Source organism: Eretmochelys imbricata, chromosome 22, assembly GCF_965152235.1.
Source record: "Eretmochelys imbricata isolate rEreImb1 chromosome 22, rEreImb1.hap1, whole genome shotgun sequence".
NCBI classification, from domain to species: Eukaryota; Metazoa; Chordata; order Testudines; family Cheloniidae; genus Eretmochelys; species Eretmochelys imbricata.
The window spans coordinates 19,324,693-19,344,724 of NC_135593.1; the positions used below are offsets into that span (position 1 = coordinate 19,324,693).

The window sequence follows — 20,032 nt, forward strand, 5'->3', positions numbered from 1 at the left end:
TCATTTTGTGCCTTGGCCTTTCTTATCTTGTCCCTAAATGCTTGTGGTGTTTTGTTTTATATTCAGAATTTGCAATTTGACCGATTTTCCACTTTGCGTATGACTCCTTTTTTTGAATTGCAAGTCATTGAAGATCTCCTGGTTTAGTCAGGGTGGTTTCTTACCATATTTCCTATTTTTTCCTTTGCATTGGTACAGTTTGCTCTTGTGCCCTTAATAATGACTCTCTAAAAAACTGCCAACTCTCCTGAACTCTTTTTTTCCCCTTCGACTTGCTTCCAGTGGGATCTTACCTACCAATTCTCTGCACTTCAAGAAGGCAGACTTTATCAAATTCATTGTATTTATTCTGCTGTTTTCCCTCCTACCATTCCTTGGAATCATGAACTATATTGTTTCGTGATCAGTTTCTCTCAAGCTGCCTTCCACCCTCACATTCACAACTAGTTCCTCCTTGTTTGTCAGAATCAAATCCAGAACAGTCTCTCCTCTGATCACTTCCTCCACCTCTTGTTAATTTCAGACCAAGTCTCCAATTTGTCAGCATCCTTTTGGAATTCTAATCCTGCCCTTGAAAGTGCTTGAAACTCCTGCCCTCCCAGCTTGGTGTCATCCGTACATTTTATAAGCATACTCTCCCCTCCATTATGCAAGTCATTAGTGAAAATAGTGATTAGTGGACCCAGAACCGATCCCTGTGGAACCCCACTAGATACACCCTCCCAGGTGGATAGTGAACCAGAGGTAACTACTCTTGGAGTAGTTTTTCAACCAGTCTTGCACCCACCTAGTCGTAGTTTCACCTAGACCATGTTTCCCTAGTTTGTTTATGAGAATATCACATGGGACAGTGTCAAAAGCTATACCAAAATCAAAATATCACATCTACTGCTTCCTGCTCTTTCCCCTCTGACCCTCCCCCGCCATCCACTAAGTTAGTAATCCTGTCAAAAAAGGAAATTAGGTTGGTCTAGCATGATTAGTTCTTGACAAATCCATGCTGGCTATTCCTTGTAACCCTATTATCCTCTCAGTGCTCATAAATTGATTGTTTAATAATTTGTTGTTGGAGGAGTGGAAGATGGAGCACCCAGAGGAGATGGGGAGAGAAGCCAAGGAACAAGACAAGGGATTTGTAGTAGAAAGGGTGCCTGGAAGCAGCATAAAAAGAATTTGTTGCGAGAACACAAAGCCCAAATTGCTGCTAATGGATCCAGCCAGCCATCTGGGGACATCTTTTCATTTTCAGCTTTCACAGCACTACGTGACTTTATTGAAAAAAGAACTCCTGTCGCAGGAATTTCCAGTTGGAATCCAGGGACACACTACCCCACCCCGGGCCTTGGATTCTTTAGGCTATTTTGAAAGAGTGCTGCAGAACTTTGAACCCTCCCAGGTTCTTTTGTGCCCAGGAGCCAAATTTTAATGCATAAGGACAACAAATGGGACTCGAATTCTTGGGAGAGCTTCAGACAGGCTGATAACACCTACAGGAACCAGCATCTGATCTATGGGTCTCAGAGGGAAGTTGGTTAAGGTTGTTAAAACCTCTGAATCTCTTTTCCTGCTGCTGGTCATGCAGGTCTCTTAAAGAGGAGCTGGCGAAGGCTTCTGAGGAGGAAGAGCTGCGAATGAGAGAGGAAGAGGTCGAGAAACTCTCAAAGCTACGAGCCCAGATCAGCTCAGAGACTGAGACAGAAAAGGAGAAAATAAGGTGAAAAATTCAGTGCAAGCTGTGGGTGTGAGCCTTCCCTTTGCTCCCTGTAAATAGAAACCCGGCCCGCTATCAGGCAGCAGAGTGGCCACACTTACAAATGTGCAGTTACTGTAGATGATGCCCCGGCTAACTAGATGGTTTAATCTCAGTATTGACAGGGTTCCCTTATAGTAAGTACTGGGGAATACTCATAACACTGCAAACATTGAGGTAAATGTATCTGTTTGTGTGTGGCAAAACTGGCCAGCTTTCTTGGTGCCCCTTGTACTTTCTAAAGCAGAAGAGGTCAGTGGGTATGGAAATGAGCAATAGCAACATCATATAGGAGGATGCCTTTGTAATGTGTATCTTCTGATTTCTTTTGGATGGCTCAGCCTGTCCGAGTATGTCTACATAGCCAACAAAACAAAACAAAAAGAAAAGGAGTACTTGTGGCATCTTAGAGACTAACCAATTTATTTGAGCATAAGCTTTCGTGAGCTACAGCTCGCTTCATCGGATGCATACTGTGGAAAGTGTAGAAGATCTTTTATACACACAAAGCATGAAAAAATACCTCCCCTCACCCCACTCTCCTGCTGGTAATAGCTTATCTAAAGTGATTACTCTTCTTACAACGTGTATGATGATCAAGTTGGGCCATTTCCAGCACAAATCCAGGTCCCCCACCCCACACACACAAACCCACTCTCCTGTTGGTAATAGCTTATCTAAAGTGACCACTCTCCTTACAATGTGTATGATGATCAAGTTGGGCCATCTCCAGCACAAATCCAGGTCCCCCCCCCCACCCCACACACACACAAACCCACTCTCCTGTTGGTAATAGCTTATCTAAAGTGACCACTCTCCTTACAATGTGTATGATAATCAAGGTGGGCCATTTCCAGCACAAATCCAAGGTTTGACCCAACACGCTCACAAATCTTGGGAGACAGGCCAGTTCTTGCCTACAGACAGCCCCCCAACTTGAAGCAAATACTCACCAGCAACCACATACCACACAACAGAACCACTAACCCAGGAACCTATCCTTGCAACAAAGCCCGTTGCCAACTGTGCCCACGTATCTATTCAGGGGACACCATCACAGGGCCTAATAACATCAGCCACACTATCAGAGGCTCGTTCACCTGCACATCCACCAATGTGATATATACCATCATGTGCCAGCAATGCCCCTCTGCCATGTACATTGGTCAAACCGGACAATCTCTACGTAAAAGAATAAATGGACACAAATCAGATGTCAAGAATTATAACATTCATAAACCAGTCGGAGAACACTTCAATCTCTCTGGTCATGCAATTACAGACATGAAAGTTGCGATATTACAACAAAAAAAACTTCAAATCCAGACTCCAGCAAGAGATTGTTGAATTGGAATTCATTTGCAAATTGGATACAATTAACTTAGGCTTGAATAGAGACTGGGAGTGGCTAAGTCATTATGCAAGGTAACCTATTTCCCCTTGTTTTTTCCTACCCTCCCCTCCCCCGCGACATTCTTGTGAAACCCTGGATTTGTGCTGCAAATGGCCCACCTTGATTATCCGATGAAGTGAGCTGTAGCTCACGAAAGCTTATGCTCAAATAAATTGGTTAGTCTCTAAGGTGCCACAAGTACTCCTTTTCTTTTTGCGAATACAGGCTAACACGGCTGTTACTCTAAAACAAAACAAAAAGGTCGTGTGGCAGAGGGTCTCGGCGCCCGGGCTGCAGCCCAACCTTGAATGTCTACACTGCTCTTTTCAGCCTCACAGCATGGCCCGACTCAACTGACCTCGACTCTGAGACTCCCTGCTGCTGCTTTACCCCCTCCCTCCCATAGAGACATCTCTTTTGGTGACCTGAGGGCTGTGAATGAAACCCCCTTCCCTTCCCCGCACAAGTGAGTTGCACTGTCCCTTGTGATTAGGATGCTTGAGGAGATGGTTGGATTGAGTAGACCTCTTCTCTAGCTCTTTGAGGGGCATCAAGACTAATGAGAGTTGGAGGAGATAGGCAAGGGCAGGAATTGAAAAAAACATGAGCACAATTTTCATCTCTACTTTTTATATGCATAGAGAGAGAGAGGCGCGCGTGCGCCCACACACACACCCTGTATTAAACGTAGACTACAAATAGTCTAATAGCTGCCTTTGTTCTTTGCCAGGCTGCCTAATTATCCATTGCCAAGGCATACATTTTAGGTAACACGTTACTTGACTCATGTTTGAGAACCCGAGTTTGCTTTTGTTCATGTCTTTAGGCTTGCAATTTTCACTTGTACCATGTATTCCTATTGCAAGTTTGGTTGCTAAATGAAATGCAGTATTGCAATATGACTGACCTACTTACCTGTGTCGTCTTACCGCTTATCACAAATCTACCAGGGCTGAGCAAGAGGCTGCATTGCAAAAGCTGAGAGAGGAATGGGAGTCCCTTCAGAAGGTGGAGAGGGAGAGCTTGGAGGAGAGGAAGAAGTGTGTTTTGGAGATGCTGAAGGTGGAAGTGGAGGAAGCGCAGCAGAGAGAAGCGACAGAGCTGGAACAGGAGAAGGAGCGAGTCCTGAATGAGTTAAAGGAGAGATTAGAAAGAGAAAGAAAAGAGGTGAAACTCGCATTTTTACCAGGCAGAGTCAAAACTGAGAAGGCTTGTATTGTATTGCCAACCCCATGAGATCAAATAGCACCTGCAAGAGATTGGGCAATAGTTTTCTATAAATGCTGATACTACAAAGTGCTGGGAAACATAATGGAGATGCTTCTAATCGTTTCCTACCAAATGCATGGTCATTGGGGCAGATGCCCAGGCGATGAACCATCTTACAATCTCAAAGACTCCCTGGTTTCAAGACCTATTGTTCTTTATGTTTGGTAAGAGGTGCATGCTGGTTCGGGCAGAAATCCTTGCCTGCAGCTGGGCCAGATGAAGACTGACTGTACCTGTGAGAGCTGTGTGAGTAGTTGCAGGGTGTAGGCTGGGGCAGAGCAATTGGTTAGGGGTGTCGGGAATCTCTTGTGCATTCTGTGATGCACCAAACATGCTTGTGGGCTCTAGGCACTATAACTGGAAATAACGCTTAACCTGCATAGCTGCACAAGCTGAGTAATGGTGAGACGTCTCTGACTGGAACAGTCTTGAAAGAAGTGGGTGGAAACCCCCTTGATGTTGAAAAATCAGCATGGAGAATACATTGTGGTATTGGAAGGACTAGGCCTGACCTAGTCAGTCTCTTCCCATCTCTGATAGCTTCGATTCTAAATAACAGATCTCTGCTTTCAAGTGTATCGTTTTAGTGAGGCTTTTGGCACAGTCCCATATAACATTCTCATAAACAAGGGAAATATGGTCTGTGTGAAATTACTAGAAGGTGGGTGCACAACTAGTTGAAAGATTGTACTCAAAGAGTAGTTACCAATGGTTTGCTGTCAAACTGGGGACACACATGTGGCCAGGCCCTGGAGGGCTCTGTCCTGGGTCTGCTACTCGTCAATATTTTCATGAATGACTTGGATAATAGAGTGGAGAAAATGCTTATAAAATCTGAGGCTGACATGAAGCTGGGAGGGGCTACTAGCACTTGGGAGGACAGGGTTAGAATGGAAAACAACCATGACAAATTGGGGAATTGCTCCGAATTCAAGAAGATGAAATTCAATAGACAAGTACAAAGTATTACACTTAGAAAGAAAAAATCAAATGCCCATCTACAAAATGGCCAGGTGGTAGCACTGTTGAAAAGGATTTGGACGTTATAATGGATCACAGGCTGAATACGCGTCAACGAGGGGATGCAGTAGTCAAAAAGGCTAATTTCATTCTAGGGTGCAGTAACAGGAGTGTTGAAGGTAAGACACGGGAGCTGCGAGTCCTAATCATGAGTTCTGTTTACATGGGCAAACGGATTCAGATGAAATGAACCCTCGCCTGGCCAAAGCAAGCCATTTTCCCCAGATCTGGATATGCCCTCCCTCTATCTGTCCCCCAGAAGGCTCAGGCAGCCATTGAAATTAAGGGTGCTACTGTGACAGGCTCTTTATTAGGTCCACCTGTGCTCATTAACAGCCTTGATGGGAGCTGACAGAGGGCAGCTCTAGAGGAAGCCAAAGGGGAGCAGGAAAGGGCTAGTGGAAGTGGTGGCAGAGAGCTAGGAGGCCCAGGCAGGGCAGAAGACTGGGAAGCTGTAGCTAGCTTGAGGAAGCATCTGCAGGGAGCAGCACCGGCTCCTGCACATAGTAAAGGGACTGTTTGAATGATAACTCAGCTCTGGGAACAAAGGCTAGGAACTCCTGTCTCGAGGAGAGAGAACTGTTTTGAATTCTGAAACCAGTAGCCAGATGGGTGAAGCTGGTGTGCAGTATGAATCTGTGTAAGGCCTAAATAAATTGAAGCCCAGAAAAGGAGTATTTTAATTATGACTGGAGTGTTACGGTGAGTTATCGAGGAACTCCGTGTGAGAAGGGAAACTCAGGCCACTAGAGGGATGGTTTCCACGGTATGCATCTGATGAAGTGAGCTGTAGCTCACGAAAGCTCATGCTCAAATAAATTGGTTAGTCTCTAAGGTGCCACAAGTACTCCTTTTCTTTTTGGTGGAAACTCTGTTACCATCCCCATAGGTTTGTCTTTTTTAAAAAGAGAACTAGTCCCTTGTAGCCAATGCGCTGTTCCAATAGTGTGTCTCATTGGTGGCAGTAAATTCAGGACACTCCAGATACCTTGAGTGCAGCTCAGACTGGAAAGGGTATGAGCCTTGCATGTTCTCAAAGGTTATGTATAAATCGCTGACTGAAACAGGGCATTTGTACATCACCTTCACATGAAATGGGGTTTTTCAAGCAGGACTTTGTTGACTCTCCTGCAGGCTGCAGAAGTGCTAGAGAAGCAGTTTGCAGCTGAGCTTCAGGAGCTGAAATCTACAGCAGAAGAGAAACACCAAAAGGTAAAAGCCAGTGTTGCTAAAACTTATAAGAAATCTGTAATAATTCTGCACTTAATAGCTTCCCTAAATGTCATTGGTGCAGTTTCTTCCACCCCCGAAAGGTGATTCTTATCTGGATCAGCACTTGGGCATGCTCCAGTCAGGGAGAGGCGAGCCTGAGTACACTGATTTTTGCCATGCTGTATATAGTGGGGTGGCCATATCTGAAGACCAAAATGACGCCCTGGTTTCTTTTGTGGCAGGTTGTTTCCAGCCTCCGGAAGCAAATAGCAGAGGCCCAGAGGAGTGAGGAGGCCCAGCTGCACGAGGAATTGGAGAGAGCAGAGCAAAAAGTGCAGCAAAAAATGTATCGAGTAGCAGAGTTTGAGCGAGAGGTGATTATTTTTGTGCAACAGCCTTGGAGGTCGATTCCCCTCTCTTGCCCCTCCCCCGCATATGCATGCTTAGCCGTGGTTGTGAGAGCTTGGTTTAAAGTCGTCCTATCTCGTGGTGGAGAGGTATGCCATAGATTAGGTAAGTTCCATACCACTGCAGACTGAGTTTCTTACCTCTGTGCTTACCCCTGCACCACCAGCCGGACAATGAGTGCACCAGGGCCGCCCTAATCTCAGTGCTGAGATGCTTCAGCGTTGCTGGAGCAGCAGTGCATGTTGGGAGTTGCTGCTCTGGGGGGGGAATCGTGCCTTACCGTGATGTAATGCGGTCTGCCTCTGTGACCACTGCAGCTCAGTGAGCTCATGAAAGAGAAACGCCAAGAAGTGGAGAAAGACCATGACCGGAAAATGGAGAGGATGAAAGAGGAGCATCAGGAAATCCTGGCTAGGATTCAGGATCAGTACGAGGAGGAGGTAATGCTGCTGAGAGCCACAGTCAGCCTGTAGATGTCCTTAGCGATTGGCTCATTGTCCCAGAAATAGTTACCAGGAGCCCCATAGTGACAGTCCAGATCTGCCCCTCGTACAGCAAGTCTAAGGGTTGGAACCATGCCAGGTGGTAGATGGCCAAGTCAGTCTTTTTCCGTTGAGCAGCAGTATCACAACCTGGAATGAGTCTAGGGCCAAGGCTCTGAAGGAAAGTGTCCCGGATGGGTGTGCCTCCTTTGTGTCTACACCTGACTTGTGCATGCACATGTGGATTTTTGCACAAGAAACAAGTGCACAGTTCTTTGCAGATGCATCTGTTGTGCCTCCATCAGAAAACTTGGCCTTGAATGTCTCTATGCCTCCAGTTTCAGATTACAGAATCACTAACGGGCATGTGTAGAACTGTGTGCTCCCTTTGCAATGAAAAGGTGATTTCCTCTTTCTCTGACCTGTTTCTCTCAATGTTGCCTTGCCTGTAAGAGATTGTGGTCCAATCCAATTAATCCATCTGCTTCCCAGACTGTTCGGTGGTGGGCTGCTTGCCCACAGGGTGGGGGAGACAGTGTGTGCATGTCTGTGGGGGTGGTGGGGGAGAGAGCACATATGCATGTGATGTTGCTATAGACCTCTACACCTCTGCTTGCTCTTCTTTCTTGGTTTTGCATCTGGGAGGAGAGAAAGCAAAGAGCCAAGAAGCTCGAGGTGCTGAAAGGGGAGCTGGAGCGCCTGAGACAGCTCCATGATGGGGAGCTGCGGGCTTTGCAGAAGCAGCTGGATGAGCAGCTCAGTGACTTGCGGCAGAGCCACAAGGCGAAGGTGAGTGGTAACTTCCATTTCTACCATAGCTACTGTCAGCTCTGCCTGGAATTAGACCATGGTCTCTGGCTCCATGAGTATGTGCACTGGTCTCAGGAGACCAGCGTGTCACAAGGTCCATTTTCAGAGATCGTTGCTGTTTTATCTTGTGGTGAAGTTTGGCTCAGCAAACCCCTCATGTCAGGCTCCTTGTTCTGCACAGGAACGAAAAGTCCAGGAGTTGGAAATGGAACTCGAAATGCGAGCAAAAGATGCCAAGGCCAGATGTGCTCAGCTGAATCACCAGGTGAGTCAGTCCTACAGGGCATTTTGAAAGTTTCCTAACTGGCACTTCTCATCTCCCCCTATTCCTTGTTGCGGGGACTGGTCAGTGTGCCTAACTGCACCCATTAAAGTCACAGGAAGGACTGGGGAGCAGAACTGGGTCAGTGCTGAATGCCCCTGGAAATCCCAGCCTCCATGTATCATGCCCCTCTTTATCAGAGCCAGTGCCTTGGGCTTTCTGCCTTGCTTTGGGGGAATACTTGTGTAGGGTAAGGGGCCGCGCAAAGCCTGGTGTCATGGAAGTATGTCATTCTCAGGGTCACTTTTGATTTCGGACCGGGTCCTATTCCCCACCTGTACTGCAGGGCAAAACTAACAAGCAATTTCTGGCTTTTGGAAAGCAAAATGGGCTCTCTTCAGTACGAGAGAGAGAGAGAGAGAAGGCCGTCCCGTTGAGCTGGCAGAAATCTCTGGCTATGTGTCCTTGGCTGGCAAAAACCTGAAGCCCTGGATTGTTATAAAGGCTATAGATACCTCTGCTTCTATTATCTCTCGATTTGATAAACAGTATTTGAGAGAGGATGCTTATGAAAGGAAGGGAAGGGAACTGAGCAGTGCTGGAGATGAAAAGCTGTGTGGCTGCAGGACAGTAAGATACTACACTATGGGGAATTCTTCCATGTCTGTGTAGCTGAGCAGGGCAGCCTGCTCTTCCCACAAGCAACAGCAGGTTTCAGGCTCCATGCTTGCTGAAGCCCTGGGAAAATGGAGCATTGGGACATTCTGAAGGGCTTGCGTTGATTAGCCAGCCCTGCTCTCAGTGCCATGGAACGTAGTTGGTGTTGTGGGGCCAAGCACACAAAGGAGGGAGCTACCCAAACAGCCCTGTTTAATTTCACATTCAAGATACTGGGGAAAGGTCAAAATGAATGGGGAGAGATCAGTGAAAGAGTGGAAACATTGCTGAAGTATTTCCCAGTGGCCTTGAAAGTTGGGGTTGTGTCATGCCGAGACTTGACCCCAAGACCAACAGTGTTCTAGAGTCAACTTGCTTCTGTGCCTTGTGTCATGATGCTCCAGCATTCACTGGTTTGCTCTTCACTTCTCTATGCAGGAAGAGGCCATGAGAAAGAAAAGGCAGCAGCTTCTGGATGAAGAGAGAAAAACTGAGCTGCAGAGAAATGTATGTATGCTCCAGCTCTCGGAAGGAGCTGCTGCCCAATCATTCGTTGTATGCGTGAAACACTAGAGCAGATCAGCATAGTGGCTTTAAAAACAAGCTCAGAAATAACTCTTGAGTCCTAGATCTGAACACCCCCCTTACGGTTCTGCTTCAGAGAGGAGCACTGTATTGTTGGCAGACTGATTAGCTGGGAGTGCATTTCATCATGGTGCAAAGGGAGAGGTTACTGCACACGGCTCTGCTTTATGGAGAACAGGGTTTGCTTGTCTGGACCCACATGCTCCTTGCCAGGAACAAGGAGGCTAACCACTGCATCTGTTGCTTTTTAATCTCACTGGGTTGTGAAAACTCTAGCCTCTAACCACTCTGTTAATTTTAGAACGTCCCATGGGTGGGTGGGACGAGGCCAAGAGGTTGGCTGATGGCACCATGCAGTGTGAGGGGCTAGCTTGAACTGGGGCTAGAAGTCTCCAAAGCCAAGCTGAGGAACAGCCCGTGGAGTAGCTTGGACACTCCTGGGAAGCATGTTGACTCCCTTTCTCTGCACTTTCCCAGAAAGGGCTGGGCATGTCCTACTGTCTGCCTGCCTTTGCCTGCTGCTGATGGGCATTCCACATGTTATGGAGGGGTGATGGTGCTGCAACTCCAGTGTGGGCTTTGAGGTTATTGCAGGTGTATGGGCAGGAGTTAAGCAAAATCGAGTGGCTGTGCACCACGGAAATGGCTCCTGGAGTTACACGTAACCTAACTGTCTGCTATGCTGTGAAGGGCATGCGCAGCAGGGAGGGAGACGGGTGCTTAGAGTGGGCAGAGGGACATGGACAAGGAGTAATGGGGTAGATCTGAACAAACGTAAATGCATGAGGTATCGAGGAAAGCTTCCGAACATTGAGATTTAGCAGACTGCTGCTTCCTCCTGGGAGCAATGGGAGCACTGCACTGCAGGGGGCAATCCTCTGCTGACCCCCAAGGAGGAGGAGGACTAGATGGGACATGGTTGAGCTCTTCCATCTCTAGTGCTATAGTTTACCCATGGGGGAGCAGACACCAGTCAGGCCATCTCTTGGGAGGATGCATTAAGCATATGGCACAAGATGCGATAGGCATTGTAGGCAGATGAGGACAAGGCCTCCATGGAAGGAAGCCAATGGGTCGGTGTCAGTGTGAGCCGTTCAGGCTCCTCCCCATCCCGTGTTCCAAAATGGAGAACAGAGTCCGTGCTTGTGTCAATTACTTGGGCTTTGCCTCTTCTCTCCTCCTGCAACGCCAGGAGATGGCTGCAGTGCATTGGGAGTGAGGGAGAAGGATGAGTGTGGGCATGACAGCTGCAGGAACCCTGGCTGCTGAGCTTCAGTCTGAACTACTGCAGTCAGGTTTGTAATTTCCCCTGAGTCCTCCATCTTGCTGCCAACAGCATCCAAGTGTTGTATGTACTAGGCATAATCCAGGTCTGGAACCAGATTTCCCAGCAAGCTCATGGCTGTTCAGATCTGGAGATTCCAAGCAGGGACAAAGACCACACAAAAACACAGGTTTGACGAAGGTTTTGTGCACACTTAACTTCCATTGCCCTGCAAGCTCTGCATGCAGCACTCACGTCTCTTGCATGTTGTGTGCTTGTATTTCTGTGCTGGGGAAACGAGAGAGTGATTTTAATTTCACTTCCAGGAAGCTGCTTCAGCTGCTCAGCTCCGCCTAGAGGCGTCTAGGAAAGAGCATGCTGACCTTGTGGAATCCATCCACCAGTTGCGCAAAACTCTGGAAGAGCTTCAAGACCAGAAAGCTGAGCTGGAGTCCCAGGTGGATCTGTTGCAGACCCGAAGCCAAAGGCTGCAGAAACGGATCAGGTGGGTGTCCTAGAGATGATCTCTGCCACTGACCTTCTTAAATGGTGGTGCTTCAGATTTGTGCCAGATTTATGAGGGGCAGTGTTGCTAGATGTTAGAGCAGGGTGCTGGGGGATAGAATTCCTGCTTTCTGTTCCTAGGGCTGCCATGACTCATGTGCAAGGTTGGTTTAAGTCACTTAACCTCTGTGGGCCTCAGGTTCACCCTCTGAAGCATGTATCTAGCATTCATCTTCCTCAAAGCTGGCTTATGAGGAAATGTTCGTAAATGCTTTGAGAACCTTGGGTGACTGGCAGACTCTAGAAAAGACCTTTCTGAGACCTCTGGGTGGCATGCTTCCTTGTTCCTGTTTTTAAGGGTGTACATTGGCATAAACCTGCTATTGTCCCAAGTAGCCGGTGGTCTTTATTACATTAAAATATTCGTGTAGACCTGATATTTACTTTGTTGGACACAAACTCGGTAGTTTATCCAGCAACACTTCTCAGCCTGTAGCTGTAGGACCCTGTGTTTAAACAGCAGTAGGCAGTGTCCTGGCTACCCAGCCTTATACCCAGGCACCCTTCGTAATGGCCTGGATCTGCAGAGTATGAAGTCCCTGGTATTTTCCCTTTGGGAGATTGTAAGCAGGAGCCAGTTTGAGGTGTTCAAGGAGATTTGATTACTGCAGAGTGTTGTGAATTCTTGTGGGTAGCATGGCTCTGTGTCCCTGTCTGTTCTGTATGTTGATGGCATGTTCCCCCACCCCCCACTGCACATTGTGGACATCTGTGACAGTGAACTGGAGGCCGCAGTCAAGAGCCAACAGGAGACCTTGAAGGAGCTGGTAGCTGAAGACAGCATGGCGTCTCCCAGGAGGGAAGCTGAGCTCCATATTGAAGACCTGAGAGAGACGCTTCGAGCTGTGAGTAAAAGCCTGTGTATTTGAGCTCCCCATGGAGGTTGGTGTGTGTTTGTGCCTTTCAAAGGCTCCCAAATTAGAGGGAGTGTGCACATAACTCCCTTAGGTCCCTTTGAAAATCCTGACTAGGTTCTTTGCTGCCTGTTCCGGCTCATAGATGCAGAGATGGGTGGTTATTGGTGCAGGTGGGAAGGGTTATTTGTTTGATTAAATTAACGGAAGCAAAGTCTAGTGACAGAGGACACAGGACAGCAGCCAGGAATCCTATTTATGGCTCTGCCTAAGATCTGTTCCATCCCGGCAGGCAGCTCACTTCATCATTTTAATGATTGTTCGTACAGTGCTTTGGGTTCCTGAATGGGAGAAGCCACTGCCATGCACGGTGTTATTAGTCTGTATGTTCATTTCTCTGGTGCTTTCGTCATCCCATTTATATACCCCAGGGAATGTAATCATAGAGCGTCTCCCAAAGGTCACCTGTTCCACTAGATCCTTGGCATTTCCAAGGTGATTACTGCTGGTCCTAGGCTCCCCTGAGGTCTTGGGTGCTATCGGTGTCGGCTCTAAGATGCTCATATTGAGCACGCAGTAATGATAGCTGCTTTTCTGATTTCCATAGCTGCGTGTGTTTCAACAGGCAGAGGATTCCCTGAGTCTTTTCAGCAGGGCAGTGAGATACCTGGGACTAGATTTCTTGTTTCTCATTTTGATGTGGACAAGGGCTTTAGTGTATCACTTGTGTCACTTCAAAGCAGTAAAGTGTTGCATTGAAATGCCCCTTTCCAGAGCCTTATGGTTCCATTCCCTCCCCTAGCCCCCAAAGGAACAGATCTGAACTCCTGATTTACTCCTCTTTGCTGACATTATTTGCAGGGGTTTTGTCCTTCAAAATAGAAAAGGAATGTGTTGCTCTGGTTTTGTTACCTTTGTTGTGCATTGGCTGAGGAGGTTTGGGGTGCTCTTGTTCAAAAGTGGGCTGGGGAACTTGGGGAAGAAAGCAGCTCTTGGGCAGGGAAGGATATCTTTGATTTTTAAAGTGTTCCCATAGAGAAACACTCCTCTGCACTGGGCTATTCCTAGGGCAGTTTGCATGCTGCTGTCATTCATGCTCTATACTCTCGTTCTCCTGGGCTTATGAGGTTCTTCCTTCATTCGCATATTAATTGATTTTGAAATGTTTAAACCCTCTAGCACTCCTCCAGAGAGCCTGCTTCCTTAACCTCGCACAGCAATGAGGATGGTGACTTCCAGCTTGATAAGTAAGCATCAGCACACAGGCCATTTTGAAAAGTGCTGTCCGTGCGGTTGTGTGTAAATGTAACACGTCGACGAGATGCTGTGTAAGGAGAAGGTATTGTCAGAGGTGCAGTATGGAATGCACAACCCAGGAGAACAAGGCTGAGTGCCGTGCTGCCCCCTGCCACAGAGCAGGATGACTTGATGGCTTATAGCACCTGGAATAGTGCAGCCGTCAGCGGATGAGTCAATGAATTGTAGGTCATGGCTGGTGCGCAAGGCTGTTGCAGCTACAGAAAGGGCCTGGCATGCTTCTTGACTGCATCTCCGAGGCCTATGTTGTGCAGGAGAGGTAACCCTGTTAACTCTGAGGGTTTTTATCATGCTTACCCGGTTTATTCAAGTTGGGTAGAAAACCAGCCTCCAAAATCACTGGGAAATTCCTGATGTCCGAGAGCAGCACTGACATGTTTCCAGGATAATGGCCTTTGAAAGCTCTCTCCCTCGATTCCTTCCTGCAGTGTCAGACACTACATTTCTGCAGAAGGAGTCTCCATAAGGAACGCCAAGGAGTTCCTGGTGCGTCAGACTCGCTCCATGAGGACAAGGCACGCTGCACTGAAAGCTGCAACGCAACAGTGGCGTCACAACATGCAGCAGGCACGGGACGCGGTGCAGGGTCCGGGGAGCTCTCAGCTCTTGGAGGACGTGCGCCGGAACTTGGAGGAGGTGAGCTGGCAGCCCTGTGTTCTGAGACTCGGGTGGCATTGTGGTTCTGGCCCAGGAGTGGGGGCCCAGCGACAAAGCGTGTTCTTGTCTCTGCTATGAACTTCCTGTGTGCCGTTGGCCAAGCCACTAAGCCTCAGGTTTTTGAGAGTGGCCCCTGAGTTTGGGAGCCCAACTTCAGACAGGCAGGACCTGACTCTTCTCAGAGATGTCGAGTACCCACAACTGCATTTGACGCTGGAGGTGCTCGTCCTCCTGGAAATCAGCCCCTGTGTGTCTCAAGATGGGCACCCAGAGTTACCGTTCAGCTATGCACATCATCTTCCTCACCTGTGTGACAGGGATTAAAATTCTCCCCGCCTCTCAGGCCGTAGAGATTAATTCATTAACGTTTGTAAAGCCCTTTGAGCCTCTGCTAGAATATGCAATGTGGTACTTTTATCACCTGAGAAGCTAGCTTGATAAAAACCTAACTCCATTTCATCCTAAATGGATGAAATACGTGAATTTGGACATTCTGTAAAATGACAGATCCTCCAGAGTGTTGCCACATCACAGAATCTTCTGCAAATTGCAAAGGAAGGGATGAGCAACTCATGGTAATTCTAGTGTCCGCAGTTCTGTAGCTGTGGTTTTGCAATTCTTTTACACTTCTTTGCGGATGGATCCTAAAGCATTTGCTAAATGAGCTCATACACAGACTCTAGACTGGGATCACGCCATGGCCTCTGGTGTGATGCTTGCAGGCTGCTTCGTAGTGCTCAGCATCCCTCCATAACATTTGGAACAGGAAGTGAAGAAGAATCCTCTCTCCGGTGTGACTGAAAGTTAGGGTCTGCAGGATGTAATTACTCAGATTGTAATTTGGTCGGGATACCGGGGGGTTAGCACCTCAATTGTTATCCACACGCTGCTATGGGATTTCCAGTGAGAACAAGTGGCTGGCTGAAAATGTAGAACCAAAGCAGTTGGCTTTGTGGAAAGGGCAGGTTGGGAGCTGTAACTTTCTTTTGTCGAGAAGCATAAGAGTTTCCCGCACCCTTCCCTCCTGTGCTGTTAGGGGTTTGGGCTGTGTTGTGACTCCAGGATCACCATCTTCTGCGTTGGGTTAAAATTATTTAAATGATGAAAAAATCCAAATCAGAAAAAACGATTATTTCCTATCACTCTGATTAAATTCTCCTCCCTGGCTGGGTGGTTGCTCCGCGGCAGGAATCAGAGCAGCTGGACAAGATGAAGTTGGCCATGCGGAAAGGACAGGTGCTGCTGAAGAAGAAGGAAGAGAAGCTGAGCCAACTGGAGTCTTCGCTGCTGGAAGAGGTAACTGCCAGCATCTCAATCACTTGGCATTAACCAGCCACACATCCACAGAGCAGCGTCCAGAGAAAGCCAGATTCGCTCCCTGATGAGGGGACTTCATAGGGATTTCGGTTCCAGTGAGGGACGTTTAGTTGAAGGCTGAGGGTTGGTGGCTGGAGCTGGATTGCTTTGCGAGCTGGCTGGCATCTGTTTGCCTGTGTGTGAGCACAGTGGGGAGAGGAGGCTGGTCACAGGTCTGCAAGGAACTACAAACCAAACTGGAAAGATTCCACATGATTCACTAGCTGTGTAGCCAAGAGGGGCTGGGGGATGGAGGGCTTCTCTGATGTGAGCAGCTTGCCAGGCAGGCTTCTGTTTTTAGTTAAGAAGCTAAGTGGAAAAAGCACAGTTGTTAGAGCAGAATGAATGATTCTTCCTTCAGAATTAGCCCATGAGGCTAGAAGTGAGTCAGTTCTGGCTCTGATGCACTAAAACATAGAAAAATCCCATTTTTGTGCTGGTTAAACAGAGGTTATATTAACTGTCTACATGGGTGAGATTACAGATACTGTACATTCCCTTGGCTTGCATGGTACCTGCTCACCATTTAATTCTGTGACCATGCGGTTTCTGTGGTAAGTAAGCAGGAAAAATACTTGGTTATTGGTGTCTTCAGAAGCCGAGGACACGTTGGCTAGTGAGTCCTGTTAGCCAGTAGGCCATCCTAGATGCTAAGGGAGGTATCTGGGAGCCAGTGCTCCTGGACAATGTTCCCGGCTCTGTCAGTGACTTGGGTGAGTTCCATAGGGCCAGGATCAGTGGGAGATATGAAGAGCACAACATCTTTGAAAGTCAAGCTCTTAATGGAGAGACCTCCCTGCCTACTCACCTCGTGCTGGGCCTTATGATTTCTGACTCCAGGGAGTCACTGCCGAAATTGTAATGTTCAGTCCCCAACACAACCCACCCCCTCCACAGACTGAGCCGTCTCCCTTTGCAACACTCCCAGCCTCTGCTGACCCAGGAGCAGGGAACCACGTTTGTACTGCTATCTTCACATGTTTCATAACACTCCAAGCGCAGCCTGTGAGAGCCGTTATGGGATATCTAGCTTGGAGTCACAGAAGCTTTAGACCTGGTTTGGTTTCCCAAGGGACAGAAGTGTGTAGCAGATCATATTTTATTTTCCTCTACTGTAAATATTTCCTTCTCTTGGCAGCTTTCTGATGAAGATACGCTGAAGGGTGCTGCATGTAAAAAGGTGGTAACCTTTGACCTTAGTGATTCAGAAGACACAAACAGCCTGAGCAGCACAGATGTATCTCAGCACAAATGTAAGGGTTCAGTGTCTCTTGTAGAATGCCACGGGCCGCATTTCAGAGCTTTGTGCTTTGTACCCAATATTTGACATTCTGCATCACCCATCCCTCCCACTGTGTATTCCTAGTCCCTGCCTTGTCTTGTTTTCGCTTGTGCCCGTTAAACTCTAAAGCATGTAGGACAGGTGTGCTGTTTATGCCAGCACTCGAGGCACAATATTTTGTACCAAGAATTATTTCCTTCCCTTAGCACTGTGTGTATGTGGATTATGAATGTGGCTTAAAAAACATGGTTTTCACTGTGGTGCCAGAAACCTTCAGCCTTCCCCAGCAATGCTAGAGCCAGGTCTATTGCCCTATTTCTTGGTGTCCGCCAGTCCAGTTTGGTGGACTGGGTTTCTTTCCTCTCCCTGTCTCCTTGGCGAGAGAGGCTGTTGCAATCCGAACAGGAGCAAGGCACAAGGAATAGTTCTTTACTGTCCTGTGATTAGAGCAGTGTGTGTGAATAGCGGAGCGCTCAGTAAATGGGTAACCATGCAGGAAGACTGTGCTTTTTCCAGAGGTGCTGGCCAGGCTGATGGCTACGAATTCACCCTCATTTAAAAAAAAAAAAAAATTGAACTATCTGAATCCAAAAAGTTTTAGAACCTTCTCCCTCCCTAGAATGAAGGTTTTCATATTGATAAAATCCCCACAGTCCTGCCTCTAACCTTCCCACAGCACCAGGTTTCTTTGTGATGTGCACCTGTGGAGTGCAATCCGTCCACTCTGTCTCCCTGCTCAGTTTGTGTACAGTTTGATTATTGAAACATATCAGGCTCCTGCTGTTCCAGTATTTCAGAGTTCTTGTACATCTCAGTGTAGTGAGCAGGCTTTGTGCTGCTCTGCAAAGAGCTAGCCATTTGCAGGGGAAGTCCACGCTCTACAGATGGGCGGCTGTCGCGGCGCCCAGTGGAAGTGCACTCGCTGCTCTGGCCCCGCTCATACATTTGTAGTGGGCAGGAAGGACAGAAGCGCACTTATGCTTGTGCTGCAAGCCATATTTCAGCTCTGCCATCCCAGTGGTTGGTGTCATCCCAGTGGGATCCTCCTTTCTCCATCAGAGTTTAACCCTTGGAATCTCCAGGATCCTGTCCCTTTTCATCTCATTTCCCCAACTTCCTCTCCTCCACACCACACCTGACCAGCCTTCTTGCCAAAGTTCTCTGCTCCTCGACATGGAACTGAACTGCCCCCTTGTCTCTGCAGCCAGACCTCCCTCACTCGCTTAGCTGAATGTATAAAGTTCAGCCTCTGTGAAGCTTGGAGACAGAGTGCATGGGAGGATAAGGTGCTCTTGGTGGGGAGATGCAGGAGAATGGTGCTGCCTCTGAGGATAGACTCAAGGTCTCCTTTAAATCTTGTCCCTCTGTTGATCTGGGTTTTCTTTTTCTTTGACTAGTTGATTTGAAACCAGATGTCCAGTTCCCCCAGCTCGACAAGATCCAGCACTTGACCAACACTCTGCAGCACATCACCGCTGAGCTGAATGGGGTCCTTGGCACCTTGGGCTCTCTGAACCATCAGCAGCCTCCCCTCTTCACTTCTGTGCTGGTGCCGATGCCTGCTCTGCCCAGTGATGGAGTTCCTCTTTCTGCGTACACCTCCTTGGCAAGAGTCCAGGCTGCTGGCCCCATCGTGCCTCCTGCTGGGATTCCTTTGGTTAACCAGCAGGCATGGAGTACCGGTTTGAACTCCAGCCTCTCTTCTACGGCTGGTCAGTCAGTAGACAACATGCTGGCAGAGAAATGGCGCAAGTATTTCCCAGGTAATGGTCTGCTGCAGTTCCGCCTCCTTCCGGGTTTGCTTATCATGTCTATGGCCGTTGATTTTGTGCTGTCACTTCTATGCCAGAGTGCAGCAAAGTACCTCTTACGTGTTGTCCTATGGGACTGCTCAGTAAGGGAACACACCCCGTTTGACCAAGCTGAGTGAGTTGTCTCCGCTCACTCCCTGGCACTGCACAATCTACTCGACTCACCCTTCATCCTTCCAAGGCAGATGAACCGAGCTCCATGAAAAGTCCTACGTGGGCATGTTATGAATGAGCTTATTTAAAAATAAAACAAGATCCCATCTGTATTGCACGGATGCTAGTGATGCCATGGCCCATCCCATAATGTCAGCAGGAATCTTGGTGTCCTTGGCCACAGTTCTTCTTTTCTGCTCTGTCTAGTGATTTCCTGCATTTCCATAGCATCTCCGCTTCCTCCAGGTATTTAACGTAAGAAACAAGGTTCTCTCTTCCCAGCCTGTAGGAGAAATGGCCTGAGTCATTCTGATGGATTTTGTGTGTGTGTGCGTGGCACCTCGTGGGAAAGGCAAGTCAAAGATGTGAGTGTCGTTTCAGTTCTGAGTACCGTGAAGTCCCTGGTCTCTTTTCTCTGCTGGGAGCAAGTTTTATAACCTTGGTCCAGCTGCCGTGATAGTCTGTGTCCTGCATCCCAAGCCTTCCCCTGGGGCTGACGGTTCCTTTGCTCTGCAGGAATGTACCTTAGGGGGAGGCTGAGGTTGTAGAGGGAGAGTTGTGCCCCAGGTAGCCAGAGACAATCCCACGGAGTACTTAGAATGTCAGGACAGAGGCCTTGAACTGGACTCTGTTCAGCTGGGCACCAGGGCAACATGTTCACAGTGGTCTGTGACGCTGAGCAGATGGGCTGCTAGCCTTGTACCAATTGTCAGGGCATGCGGCTTCACTCCTAGATACAAGCTGCAAAGGCCAAGCCTGGTGAACATGAGCACATGGGTCAGCATGGCCAAGTCTGCCTCTGACAGGACAGAGTGAAATTTGCTGGCCAGTTGCAGGTGGAAGGGGCCTATTTAGAGCAACCAGTAGCAGCGAAGGATCCAGAAGGACCCTGGGGGTGGGGCTGCTGCTGACTGACCTAGCAATTT

The 20,032-nt window shown here is 48.1% G+C and overlaps 1 protein-coding gene across 9 annotated transcripts in view; it reads left to right on the forward strand.

Moving 5' to 3' along the window:
- CEP164 (centrosomal protein 164) overlaps nt 1-20,032 on the forward strand; it is a 70,055-nt gene that overhangs the window by 41,212 nt on the left and 8,811 nt on the right. For all 9 annotated transcript variants that reach the window (XR_013348608.1, XM_077839957.1, XM_077839958.1 and 6 more), the window contains 15 exons: nt 1,583-1,714; nt 4,094-4,310; nt 6,567-6,644; nt 6,887-7,018; nt 7,370-7,492; nt 8,180-8,323; nt 8,526-8,609; nt 9,702-9,770; nt 11,439-11,617; nt 12,395-12,521; nt 13,710-13,777; nt 14,276-14,483; nt 15,693-15,800; nt 16,999-17,113; nt 18,540-18,905. Coding sequence is in view for 8 of the 9 variants with exons in the window: in XM_077839957.1 (XP_077696083.1) it covers nt 1,583-1,714; nt 4,094-4,310; nt 6,567-6,644; nt 6,887-7,018; nt 7,370-7,492; nt 8,180-8,323; nt 8,526-8,609; nt 9,702-9,770; nt 11,439-11,617; nt 12,395-12,521; nt 13,710-13,777; nt 14,276-14,483; nt 15,693-15,800; nt 16,999-17,113; nt 18,540-18,905 (2,150 nt within the window). In the remaining variant the exon portion in view is untranslated. The remainder of the gene's footprint in view (nt 1-1,582; nt 1,715-4,093; nt 4,311-6,566; nt 6,645-6,886; nt 7,019-7,369; nt 7,493-8,179; nt 8,324-8,525; nt 8,610-9,701; nt 9,771-11,438; nt 11,618-12,394; nt 12,522-13,709; nt 13,778-14,275; nt 14,484-15,692; nt 15,801-16,998; nt 17,114-18,539; nt 18,906-20,032) is intronic.